This window comes from Ursus arctos, unplaced genomic scaffold, assembly GCF_023065955.2.
Source record: "Ursus arctos isolate Adak ecotype North America unplaced genomic scaffold, UrsArc2.0 scaffold_6, whole genome shotgun sequence".
In the NCBI taxonomy this organism is placed as follows: Eukaryota; Metazoa; Chordata; class Mammalia; order Carnivora; family Ursidae; genus Ursus; species Ursus arctos.
Window position 1 is genome coordinate 77,901,403 of NW_026623078.1, and position 13,487 is coordinate 77,914,889.

A 13,487-nucleotide genomic window follows, 5' to 3' on the forward strand; every position below is an offset into this window, starting at 1 on the left:
TGGAGAGACAAGGAGTGAGGAAAAGACAAAACAAGGTTTCTGCCTTGCCCACACATTTTTTTAAAAATACAAGTAAATGTCTGGTTTGTCAGGTAGAAATAAAAAAGCAGGGCGCCTGGGTGGCTTAGTCCTTAAGCGTCTGCCTTCGGCTCAGGGCTCAGGTCGTGATCCTGGAGTCCTGGAATCGAGTCCCACATCGGGCTCCCTGCTCAGTGGGGAGTCTGCTTCTCCTTCTCACCCTCACCCCACTTATGCTCTCTCTCGCTCTCTCTCAATCTCCAATAAATAAATAAAATCTTTTAAAAAAAGATAAAAAGCAGGAGAGGTGGAAGAAAGTGCTGGGGCAGGGATAGGCGCTTAGATTGAATGGTGGGCCAAGATGCCTCTATAATAAAGTGACCTCTGCCCAGAGGCCCACAGGAAATGAGGCAGCAAGCCTCGGGGACGCCTAGCGTGATAGCAGTACAGGCAGAGGGATGCATGGGTGCAAAGTCCTGAGGCACTGGTGGGTCCCCAAGGACTAGAGAATAAGACCACATAAATGGACACTGAAGTCAGAAGCATGAAGGACAGTGAGCCAAAACCTAAAATCCTAGAGGAATGAGGAGGGGTGGGACACAACTGGGGGAAAGTGTCTGCTGGAGATAAAGAGGCTGCAGACTGTACTCCTAGGTCTCTAAGGCAGACTGGAAGGTGGGGGGCACCACCTGATGCTTACTACTATATCCAAGTGTTTTGGAAAAAAGAAAGAAACCATAAAAGTAAGTGGTAATAGTGACAGCCAAGGGGGCCTCTGGTGTCAGCATTAGGAAGCAGCAAAGCTCAGAGAATTATTTAAACTCTGCCTTAGAAGAAGAGATTGCAGAGTTCTTAGCCCTGGGATTGTGGGTTTATTTACTTCTGCCTTTGTTTTAATTTTCATGGTTTTTAAAATTATACTACGTTCTTGGTTATAAAAAAAAGAAGGACTTCTTCACTTGGCAAACCAAATTCCATTTCAAAATACTTCAGAACTCAAGAGATGGCACTGAGAACGAAAACAGAAAGAAATGACATTAAATAAATCCATAATAAAATGTCTTTACCTATAGACGGCAAGGTCCAGGATGATCTGGTTATGTTTTTCATCATCTTTCAAGGAGAAGTCAAGTCTAAGGAATAATCCATTTGGGGGAAAAAAAGACGGTCTTTAGCAATACCGTATACATAACTCATCCCACTATCAAAAGTAAACTTGGTAATAATTATATAATAATCTCCAATGATAAACTTATTTTGGTAGGTGGACAATAAAATGTCTATGTTATTTAAAAAATTCAACAGAAACCTATAAGATATTCATAAATTGTTTACATTATTAACATGTGAGAGTCCTAAGGTAAATAGCATACCAAAAATTAGCATTGGTGCAGAGATAGAGACATCTGGTGGTTAAAGCTTTCTTTTCTATTTCATTCAAGTTTGCTAGAAGCAAGCTAAAACACTAGAATTATTTATGGGGAAGTAAATGTTCTATTTGCCTCCCCGTATCCAGCGTCCTATCCTTTTGGTTTTTGTTTAGTTTTTAGATTTTATTTATTTTAAAGATACAGAAAGAGAGAGTACGTGAGCAAGTAAGCTCTCAGGGGGAGGAGCAGAGGGAGAGGGAAAGAGACTCCGCGCAGAGCAAGGAGCCCAATGTGGGGCTCAATCCCACAACCCTGAGATCATAACCTGAGCCGAAATCAAGAGTTGGACACTTAACGGACTGAAGGAAGGCGCCCCTATCCCTTCTGTTTTAAATAGTCCTGTCTTCCTTCTTTCTCCTTGCAATCTTTCTTTTTCTTTCGTTGTTGGCCTTTGCATCGCCCTGGAAAATGCTGAGACACTCCCCATGATCTATTACCTCCATACAGATGATGAAACAAAGGTTCAGAAAGGTTGGCCCAGCCGGGAGAGAGGCCATATGAGCCTGGAGAGGCAGGATTTCAAAGTCTACATCCGGGGCGTCTGGGTGGCTCAGTTAGTTAAGCATCTGCCCTTGGCTCAAGTTATGATCCCAGGGTCCTGGGATCAAGCCCCGCATTGGGCCCCTTGCTCAGCGGGGAGTCTGCTTCTCCTCCTCCCTCCCCTTCTGCCTGCTGCTCCTCCTGCTTGTGCTCTATCAATAAATAAATGAAATCTTTAAAAACAAAACAAAAACAAAGTCTTACATCTTTCAACTTCCTAGGTATAACTTCCACAGTGGCAACGTACCATTCAGAATTATTTGGTTGATTTATTTTGAGCACTTCACTTGTTATATTATTCCATAAAATATATAATCCAACAATATTAAAGAATGTAAGCTAAATTGTTTGGAACGATTTGGCCATCAGCAGAATGTCTGTGTGTGGCCATCCCTCTCGGTGCTTTCCACAACCCAGCCATGCAGGACTCCTTCAGTTGCTCAAATGAGCCATGCGTTCATGATCTCATCTCAGGAGCTTTCTTATGTGCTGGCCCCTCTGCCTCGATTGCTGATTCCCCAATTGTCCAGCCGGCCAACCTGAACTCTCCCTTCATGTATCGCTTGAAAGATAATTTCAGAGAGGTTTTCTACAGCAGAGATTGTTACTCGTTCCCCATAGTCCACTTCCCCTTTATCCATAGTAACAGGAGCCCTGATTTTAACGAGGAACATGGCTGTGTAGAATAAAGGCACCACTTTCCAGCCTCCCCGGCGGCCGGATGTGGTCATGTGACTTAGCTCCATGGAGGAGAGCGCTGTATGGCCTGCTCCAGGAATTTTCCTGAAGAGAGGGAGTGCGTGCCCTTTCCTCCCTCTCTTCTTCTTCACCCAGCTGAACAGAAGAGATTAGGGAAGGCCAAGAGACAAGCCACAGAGACGACTTTGCAAGCCGTTGTAAGGCAACAGGCAGATGCCGTGTTCTAAGATGGTGGGGATGGAGTTAGCGAGAAGCGGTTGGATTCAGGTGATACTGAAGGAAGAGATCATAGAGTCACTGATAAAATGACAGAGAAGAATCAAGGATGGATCCAAGGTTTGTGGTCTTGCTAAATGGGGGGATGCTCGCTACTGAGTTGGGGTCGCTGGGGGAAAGTGGTAGTGGGCATGGGAATTAGGACTTCTGTTTCTGTCACGGTAAGCTTACAATACCTACTACACATTCACATGGTGAGGGCAAATAGCTAATTAAACGTCCAAGTCTGGAGTTCAGGGAAGAGACTGGTCTGGTTATAATGTAAAGATTATGTTTAAAGCCGTAGAATTTGGTGAGAGCCTCACAGAGTCGAGGTGAAAGAAGAAAGCTGAGGAGCTGGCCCCAGAGCACTGAGGTACATCCCAAAGAGAACCCGGCAAAGCCTGAGAAGATGAGCAAGTAGGAAGGTCAAAGAATCACACGCAAGGGGAAGAAACTGCTATAAGAAGGAAGGTAATGATGGGGGTGCCCGGGTGGCTCAGTCCATTAAGCATCCAACTCTTGATTTTGGCTCAAGTCATGATCTCGGGGTCCTGGGATGGAGCCCCACGTCGGACTCTGTGCTCAGTGGGGAGTCTGTTTGAGGATTCTCTTTCTCTCCCTCTTCCTCTGCCCCTCTCCCCACTGAAATAAATAAATAAATCTTTAAAAAGAAAAAAGGAAGGAAGGTAATGATCAATTTGGTCAAATATGCTGGGTCAAGTACATAGGGCCTGAGATTTGAAATGATGTGACTGAACACAGAGACGATGTGAACATGGAACATGGAGATGATGTGAACACACAACACAGAGACGATGTGAACACGGAACAGAGAGATGTTCACATCACAGAAATGATGGGAACATATAGAAGGGATGTGACTACAAAAGTTTTAGGTGACAGAATATGCAGACGTGGTTTCAAGTAGGAAAGTGAAGTGAGGAGCTGGTGACTGAGTCCAGCATCTTCATGGGGAACTTTGGCTCCTAAGAGGGGACAGAGAACTAGGACTGTAGCTGCTAGGAGAACTAGAGGAAGGGAGCTTTCTTGTTGTTTTTAAGGTGGGTGATATCACACCGTCTGTACACTGATGAGCTGGATCTAGCAGGAGGGAGAGAAATGATACAGAAGAGAAGGGCTCATTGCAGAAGCAAGTCCTTGACAGGAAGGGGTGGGCTCAGTATGCCCGCAGAGAGAGTGACTTAGGAGAGGAAGTCCACCCACTGCAGTGGGAGAATGGAGAACACGTGCTACAGGTCCAGGGACACTGATAAATTGGATGAAGCAACTTCTAATTGCTTCTGTTTTCTCTATGGAGTAAGAAACAGGGTCCTGAGTTGGGACCACAGAATGGAAGTAAGAAGGAAGCAAAAGGGGTAAAAGCAGCCTACGGGAGATTGGAGGGTGAATTACCGAACAGAATATAGTACGATTGCCGGAAGTCTGCTTGGATCCAGGCTAGTAAATTTCCAGTAAGACCAGCAAGCAGAGTCCAGGCAGGCACGAGGGCAAGTCCAGGAATGTGTGTTTGATTTAAATGGGGTTGAGATGAGGATGTGAGAACGACCATGAGGGAAGGAAAGAAGAACAAGAGAGTTGAAGATTCATGTCAAGGGTGAATCTCTGTGACGAACCATAAAACCACAGCAGAGTGGCAGAAGGGGAGACTCTGAGGGGCAGGGGGCAGGCAGAAAACCAGGAGATGAACTGATACTTGGTCTTCGTGGGCCAGGTGATTGTTGGAGCACGGGGGATGGTGCCCAGTGGGACACTTGGGGGAAGATTCTGGAGGTGGCCCTCCAGTGCTTTGTAGATGTATCCCAGAGTGTAGAGTAGACAGACACATGGGAGAGGTACCAGTATTCTCCAGCACCTTGTTCATGGCAGAGTTTTAAACATTCATAAACATAACAATAATGCACTTGGAATTTTCAGGCGGAAAACTGTATTGGTCCAAAGTTTCAGGGGATACGTAAATAACTAGGATTTCCATATGTCAAGATCATGTTCTGAATGCCGTGAAAGTGAAATATAACATTATGTACTTGAAAACATCCTAGATGCTCTGTTTTCAAGTATGCACACAATGACACTCTTATTAGGCTCATCAGGCTTGTGAGGGCAGTTAGATCTGTTCTCCACAGAGCAAACCTGTACACGAAAACCATCCTAACGACCACCACCATACGTTCTGCTTCTGCGAGTATCTCTTTGGCCTCACGTACTTGGGATCATTTACATTCAAGGCTTTCCCATCTTTAGTGATCAAAATCCTGGGTGGTTTCACTTTCTTCTTCTTTTCACTTAAGGTTGGAGGTAGATGGGAACAAGGGGCAATGGGGAAAGAGAAAAATAAACAAAGAGAATGTAAAAGGAATATTTTGGTGAAACAGTTCAAGAAAAATTGATCAGGTATCTGGGAATACATCAACAATTCACCGCTATGAAGCCCATCCTTTGAATGCTATGCTGGGACTTGACAATCAAGCCAGATTTCTGTGTGATTTGTATCTACAGCTGTAAAGCAACAATGTGACCAAGACAATTTGGCAAATAATTCCAATGGGGGGGAAATCCCTCCTTTTCGTGAAATTTCCATGAATATTTATTTATTTATTTTTGTTGTTATATACCTTAAATATATGTAATTTTTTAATAATAATTTTTTATTATGTTATGTTAAATTAGTCTATTCTATGCATGATTTACCCAGATAACTGTCAATTCTCCATTTGTGTATACAGCTTCTGCTTTAGTGAAAATGATCATTTTTAAAATGCCAGGTAGATTTTATTCTGGGGAAATAAAAACAGCAGTACATAAGAATCTACGTAAAAGGGTGTCTACCAGTCTTAGTAGCAGCAAAACCCCGGAACGATGATGCCTGTCCATCAGTGGGGGAGTCATTGGCTCCCCTGTGGTATATTCATGCTATGACATACTTCGTGGTTGTTAAAAAACGTGTTTGCTCTTTACCTACTGGTCTAGAAAGTGATAGAAAATGTTGATGATGTATTTAGTGAGCACAAATACATAAAGTATAAGTCCAGTTTTGTTTTGTTTTTTTTAAGATCCCAAATCATACATTTGCAGAGATGATTTATACGATTGTAGAGGGTGGAGAAAGTTCTGGTGGGATTGACCCCAGCCTGTTAACACTCATTACCTAAAGGGATAAAGACAGGAGGAAAAGAAATGGTGCAGAGAGGAAAGATTCATGGGATAGCATGAAAGGAAAGTGTAGAATGTATGTTCTAGCTATTTAAACATTACCGAAGATAAATACAAACTTAAAAAGGCATATATGGACAAGCTCTGGAAGACCAGATGGAGAAATGTGTTTAGAAGATGGATCTGTAGGCAATTCTTTGCCTTGGATTTCCATTCTTTTAATACGGATTTTGAATCAGTTAACTTTATTTTAAAATGTAAATTTATGCACATTTTTCTGCATCTTAAACTGGGTCCCCAGATCCAATAAGTTAACATGTCCATGTACTGCATTATTCTCCATGACCCAGGACAATTAAGGGACATCCAGGACAGGCAAACATCTCAGGGACCCATGGGACTGGGTACACTACAGCATCCTCTATGGAGTGACTTGGACTTCTATCCAATTCAGCTGTACTTTATTTTAGGCTGTTAGGGAGAGAAAAAAATGTTTCCTGGTTTCAGGCTCAATACATTGTATTACACAATATGTTGTATTATATACACATTTTATCTATGTACACATATATCGGAAAGACAATAGTTATTATATAAAAACATCTCGAATTTCCATTTCGGAAGTTTAAGTCTGCAAAGTACTTTTACACATTGGCTCAGATGATTGTCTTAACAACATAGCAGGGGAGGTAAGGCAGGGACGAGAATCCCTGTTTGGCAGATGAGGAAACAGATGAGCAGTTAGGTATTTGCCAGCATCACACAGACAGTAAGTGGCACAGTCCACACGTGAGCCCACATTTTCGGATGCTATTCCAGTGCCCTCCCCAAAGCACGGGGTGGCCCCTTTGTGTACAGACTACCACATTTTACAAACAAGCATTTTCGGTAAAATTCAATTCTCATTTCGGTACCTCCCTATCACCTAGCTAATGAATAAAATGGCATGAAAGCGGCCGCAATTGTAATAGTCTTTTTAAATCTTTTAGGTTCCTGCTTTCAGTCGATAACCACAGGGAAAGAACTGTACTTCCCTCTCGTAACTGCCATGCAGACAGCAGTGTATCAGCGCTAAATGATCCCATTCCCGAGCACAGGAATTAGATTTCCATAGCTGGTACATTTCACATACTAGACCTGAGCAGTGACATGAAATGACACAAAGCTCAGCTTTTAAAAAGGCTCTCTGAGAAGAACAGTTTAAGCATTCTAGCTTCTAACAAATCACCAAATTACATCTAAACAATTCAGAAGTGAAAGCATACTATGGAATGTCCAAGAGAGTTGTATTAGGAAAATATAATACCTAGTGAAGCTAATTTCTAATTTTGCAAATTACGAGACACAAAGGAACTTACTCAACCCACAAAGTACCCGTTTTCTTGGCGGCGTGCTAATCAGTATCTCTAACCCGGGCCATACTTGCATTTGATTCACTGAATGTCGTTAAAAAATTAAAGACATCCAAACAAAACTACCTAAAATGCCATCATTCATGACATCCTAAAGAAGGGAGTCTGATATTAACAAACATTAGTGGATACAATGCAACAGGAAGCTGAACTTAGAAGTAGCAAAGTCCATGTGTGATGGCTGGCAAAGACTGAACGCAGATAAGGAGTAAAGTCATGTGCAATCATGAAAACAGAACCCCTAGGAGAGCGCTGCCTCTCTCTCAATGATAGGAAAAAATGAAATACCTTAATTTTTCTTGGTCTTTCCGTTGTTTTTCCATATGCCTAAGTGTTTCCAATCGAGATTCAGGAGTAAACAAAGAGGGCTTGTTCCAGAATTCCAGGTCATCTTCGCTGCCCTTGAACTTCTTTTCGTTGCATTCCCCTTCTTGTCCTTCTGGTGCCTGGACGTGGTCTTTGCTCTCTACTGAAAATGGGCTTGGAAAGAACGAATAGATTCAGAGCATGTAAGACCAACACTGGGTGTCACTGAGTTTCATGCTCAATGCTGCCTCTTAAATCTCTTACACGTTTTTCTTAGGTTATCTTCTTACCTTTCAATGATGAAAATCTCTGAAAGAGAGCCTATGTAAGCCAAGGTGGACGAAAGTACTGCCCCAACTGGGACAGGCCCTCATCATCCAACACGGGCACACTGCAGTGATCAGACGGAAGGGCTCCCAGGCCTGGCCGATGTGAGTCACCTAGTGAGCCTTTCGAAGAGCATGGATGCCTGGGCTCCCACCAGAAAGTCGACTCAGTAGATGTGGGCTTGGGCCCGGGAATCTGTGTTCTACGATATTTTGCAAGAGGCTCTGATGATCAGACAAACTCAGGGAGCACCGGGCCTTCCCAATCACCCCACCTTCATTCTGGCACTCCTCAGTTCCATCCTCCACACTGGTCCCGGAGGAATCTTTCCAACAGGCAAGTTAGATCAGATTATGTCCAGGTTCTTTAATGATCCTCTATGTCCAAAATTCTCTAGTGGGATATATGAGATCTTCCATAGTATGGCCTTTTACGTATAACTTCTGATGTCATAGCTATAGATGGTAACAGTGCTGTGTTCTCTTTTTTATTCATGTTTAGTGGACTGTCAGAAAGTTAAATGATGTCTCTATATGACATCAAATGGGCATATGGGGTATTCGACATTCATTCAGTGTGGATTCGAGAAATATTTATTGAGCGTCTCCCAGGTGCCAGGCACAGACAACGACGGTATTTTCAGGAGATGCTATTCTAGCAGAGTAAAAATGACACCATTCAAACAGTAAACACTAGGAGCTTCTCTCCCCTCACCTCTCCCTGCAACATATGCTCTATTTCAAAATGACATTACATGAAAAAATCCACACGAAGCCTTCAGCACCAAGTACGGCAAACAGTAAGTATTCATTAAATGTTACATTTTATTGTTGGTACAGAAATGAGATGATACCAAAGGCTCATTTAGTTGACCTTCAAATAAGATGCTTTTTGAAGGGATAGACCAAAAACACTAGAATGTGAAATTTAAACAGTATAAACAGAAAACAGAGTAAGATTCTGCTTACACTTTGTTACATATTACAAAATGTAACTAGATAGTTTAATAAGCAAAATCATGCAAATTGCTGAAAACGAATGCTTTGCCATATAGCTACAGTTCTTTACGGTGTTGAAAAGGCAATCTATTAAGGGGATCTATAATATTCTCCAACATTCTAGGTAATCATCACTGAAATAATTGGTTCCTTTTTCAGTTAATAGAATTTGTTTTTGCTGGCAAGTGCCTACTTGGTTCACTTTTATCTTTTGCAATGTAAAAAAAATAATAATAAACATAAAAATAATTGCACTTAAGAAAAACTATAGAAATATCAGCTAAATAACTTAAATCTCCAAAAGCAAAATGCATGTAAATGCACACAGCTGGGTGATGAAGCAGATTGAGCTCATTAGGATGTGAACAAACAATGTGCTCTTCAGCCACTTCCTCCAAAGCTGTGCTCTCAGAACTCTCTTCCCACTCGTGAGCACATCCCACAGCCTGACAGTCCCTCTTAAGAATAGTCCCAGCTCAGCTAAAGGTATTAAAGGCCTCCAGTTTAAATAAAACTTAACTTATATCCGAACTGAAGCCCTTCCCCTCCCTCTTCAAACCCTCCTCCCCTCTCCCAGCTCATGACCGCGTTGTGCGTGGGGAGAGGGGCATGGGCTACTCCAACCTCTCATTACTCGTCCACTCCTTTCCTCTGTTTCCCACCTCACTGGCTTCTTCAGGTCCCCCCTGACTTCAGAAATTTGGGCCTGGGACAAAGGATGGGGAGAAGGAGGCAAACACCTCTTCTGAGACAGATGCTGTTAGACTTTGGTTTCTGGCTCCCTTTCTAAGGCTGATGCCCAGTTACTGGCTTTCTCTTGTGAGCACGTTTATTGGTTCTTAGAGACATTACAAGAGCCTTCCAAGTTCATCGTCCTCTGTCAGAGTGATCAACATACTACCCGGCTGGTTGTGTGTGACAACTCCTCAGCTTCTGCCACTGACAAGCCACCCCACGGTCTCTCATCGCCACCACTCTCTTGGGCAGCAGCCCTTCAAAGACAGCTCAGGTGCAGTTCCTTCTACCACATGTACGTGGCCCATGGGATATTCACAAATACTTGCCATGACAGATGCTTGAAGTATCAGCTGATTCCATTAATGCCCACTTTCCTGACCTGTCTGCTCTAGGCTATTCCAGGATACATCTCGTCTCTTCAATTCTCAAGGCTGGAAGCAGGCTTCAGGTCTAGTCAAGGGATGAGATGCTCGTCTCCCCTTCTTGCAGCCCTGGCATCTTTATGGTGTTTCTTCTTGCAGTCTTGAAAGGGGAGTAACTCCCTACTCCTCTCTGACTAAGTCAATGATTCACTATCTCGACGACCTTCCTCCAGAATGTCTGGGTTTCTGTTCAAATGGGCAGAATGCAGTCACAGGAACAATGGCTGCAGGACCAGCCAGTCAGTCCTGTGTGGAAGCAAGCAGGCACCTACGAGGAACCCAACTGTATGCTTCTACTCAAAGCAAGCAACAGATCATTTTAAACATTTGTAAACTTATATAAACAGAGACGAAGAAATGATCCCCCACCCATTTTATGTGCCTATTATAACTTTGATGTAAAACACTGGGGAAAATACAATGAGAAAAGGATATTATAGCATAAACTCACTTATGAACATAGGTTTAAATATTATAAATAAAATATTAGCAAAACGAATGCACAAATCTATTTAAATATGCCATGGACAAAGTGAATTTATTGTGGAAATTCAAGGATGGCATAATATTGGAAAATCTATTAATGTGATTCAAACATTAATAGACAAACATGGCTATCCCAATAGATGCAAAAAAGCATTTCTAAGATCCAGTATCTGTGACGATAAAAGCTCTGCATCAGTTTGGAATCAAAAGAAACCTACCTAACTCTAGCAAAATCCCACAGCAAACACCTTACTTATGATGAGAAATTGGAAACATTCTTTTTACAGTCAGAACTAGACAGATTCTCACTCTTACTGTGGTTATTCTACTCTATACTGGAGGCCTTAGCAGGCACCATAAAGAAAATAAAAAAGCAGAGGCATAAGGATTGGAAAATTTTTTAAAGTTGCCGTTTATAAAAAAAAAAAAAAGTGTTCTTCTATATAGAAAACACAGGATCATCTCCAGCATCTTTTTAAAAAGGTCAGCAAGATTGCTTAATACAGTATCAGTATACAGAAATCCTTCATCTCTTTATACAACAGCAAGAACCAATTACAAGAGTATTTTAAAAATCCCATTCTACAAGATACTTAAAAATAAATCTAATAAAAGATGGTGTAAAACCTCTATGGAGAAAATTACAAAACCTTATTGAAGGACTCAGAAGAAGGTCTAAATAAATAGAGAAAGCTATTCCAAAGTTCGGCAAGGAAAGCATCAAAGTCATGAAGATGTCAACTTTCCCCTAATTAACATATAAATTAAAGCAATTTCAATCAAAATTACACTAGGGATTTTTAGGGAATTTGAATAGCAGATTCTAAACTTCTTACAGAAAAGTAAAGAGCTAAGAACAGCTGAGATAAATTTGAAAAATGGGAATACCTCCTACTGAATATCAAGATTTACCATAAATCTACAGCTATTAAAACCATGCGAAGGTTCATCCATGAAGCAGTCTATGGAGCCCAAAAATGGACCCATGAGTACACGAGTAGAGGGGATATGGGAAGTGTGGTGTTACAGATCAGAAGAATAGCATCTCAACAATGGTGAGGACCATTGGCTACCCCTATGGGAAATGACTGTTACCCTACCCGACACTGTAGGCAAAGGTGAATTCCCCATAGACAGATAGAACACCGAAGTAATGAAAAATTTCATAAATGAGACTTTGGTCTCAGTACAAAAATAAACTTAACCACACTACTACTTTTGAATTCTATAAAGCAGAAACACTTATAAAATTAAAGAGTAAGTCCAAGGCTGGAAGAAGCTATTTGCAAAGCACATAACCACTAAAGAATTTGCACCTAGGATATAAAAGAACTATAAATCAATAAGAAAAAAAAAAAACTTACACAACTTATTTAAAATAGGAGAGGACCTGAAGAGAAGAAATATGAATAGCCAATAAAAATAGAAGCAGATATTTAAGATACGGCAACTCACTAGTAATTCTAGGAATGCAAATTAAATAAAATATTAGGTGGTATTGAACAACCAACTTGATTGGTCCATGTTTTAAAATACCAAATTATCTAGTGTTGGCAAGATCAGAAACTCTCCTACACTGTTGATATAGGAGTATACATTAATGCTGTTTAGAAAATTGGGCAATGAATATAAAGTGGGAAAAATGTTCCTAATTAATGATATGACAATGTCTCTGTTGAACACTCTAGAGAAAGTTTCAAACCTGTGCGAGTAGACATGTGCAACATTCCAAAGAAAATGAAAGTAGGGAAATGATCTAAATGACCATCCAATGAGGGGTGGCTACACCGGGGCTGATCTCCAGCTAGCGCCCACCAGGAGGGCCGTGCAGGCTGTGAGAGCCGGTGCACATCCTGACCAAATCCTGATCTGTTGGGGCCAATGAGTCACCAGCTGTTAGATATTTTGAACATCACATAAACTGTGATTCATTCATCCAACGGAATGTTATTCCCCAGTTAGAACGAATGAACTAGCTCTACCTGTCTTTATGCAAAAATCTCAAAAATATTACATCGAATGAAAAGCAAAGTTGTAGAAAGACAACTTTTGTGCTAAAAAAAAATACACATAGCCACTCTTGTTCAAGGAGGTATAATTACATCATAAATATACTTAAAACATGGATGGGATCACGTATACCAAACACGCACTTAACTTTGAGGATGGCGGACCCACCGAAGATGAAAAGAGAATTGGGATAGACGCTTAGGGATATTTTATTTCTTATTTTTAAAAAGATCCAAAGCAAACATGCAGACTACTGATATTTATTAAATCTGGGTGGAACTACAGTGTCTATTGATTTTTAAAACACTTACGTATGTCTCAAATATTTTATAATTATTATTTTCTAAGATTAAGAGATTCTGTTTTCAAAATATTTAAAGCTTTCACTATATGGAATCCAATCAACTAACCATAGCTGCAATTCACTTAAAATAAACAAGCGCGAAAAATTCATGCTCGTAAAAAAGACCAATTTAGAGACTTATTAATCACATTAAAATGTATTCATTATATAATTCACAAAAAGAATATTTTATGATGCAATCAAAATTATGTGATTTATAATAATGTGATTTACATTTAACTTTTCTAAAATATCCCCACTATTATAAATCAAAGTACACCTGCTAATTCATCTTTCCTGTGAATCTTACAGAGATTTGTCTGAGGATA

The 13,487-nt window shown here is 41.0% G+C and overlaps 1 protein-coding gene across 1 annotated transcript in view; it reads right to left on the minus strand.

Moving 5' to 3' along the window:
* DNAAF11 (dynein axonemal assembly factor 11) overlaps positions 1-13,487 on the minus strand; it is a 72,370-nt gene that overhangs the window by 34,138 nt on the left and 24,745 nt on the right. Inside the window, exons 6-8 of the mRNA XM_026495392.4 lie at positions 7,817-8,008; positions 5,171-5,248; positions 1,086-1,151 (exon numbers count right to left, since the gene is read on the minus strand). Of these exons, the coding sequence (XP_026351177.2) occupies positions 1,086-1,151; positions 5,171-5,248; positions 7,817-8,008 (336 nt within the window). The remainder of the gene's footprint in view (positions 1-1,085; positions 1,152-5,170; positions 5,249-7,816; positions 8,009-13,487) is intronic.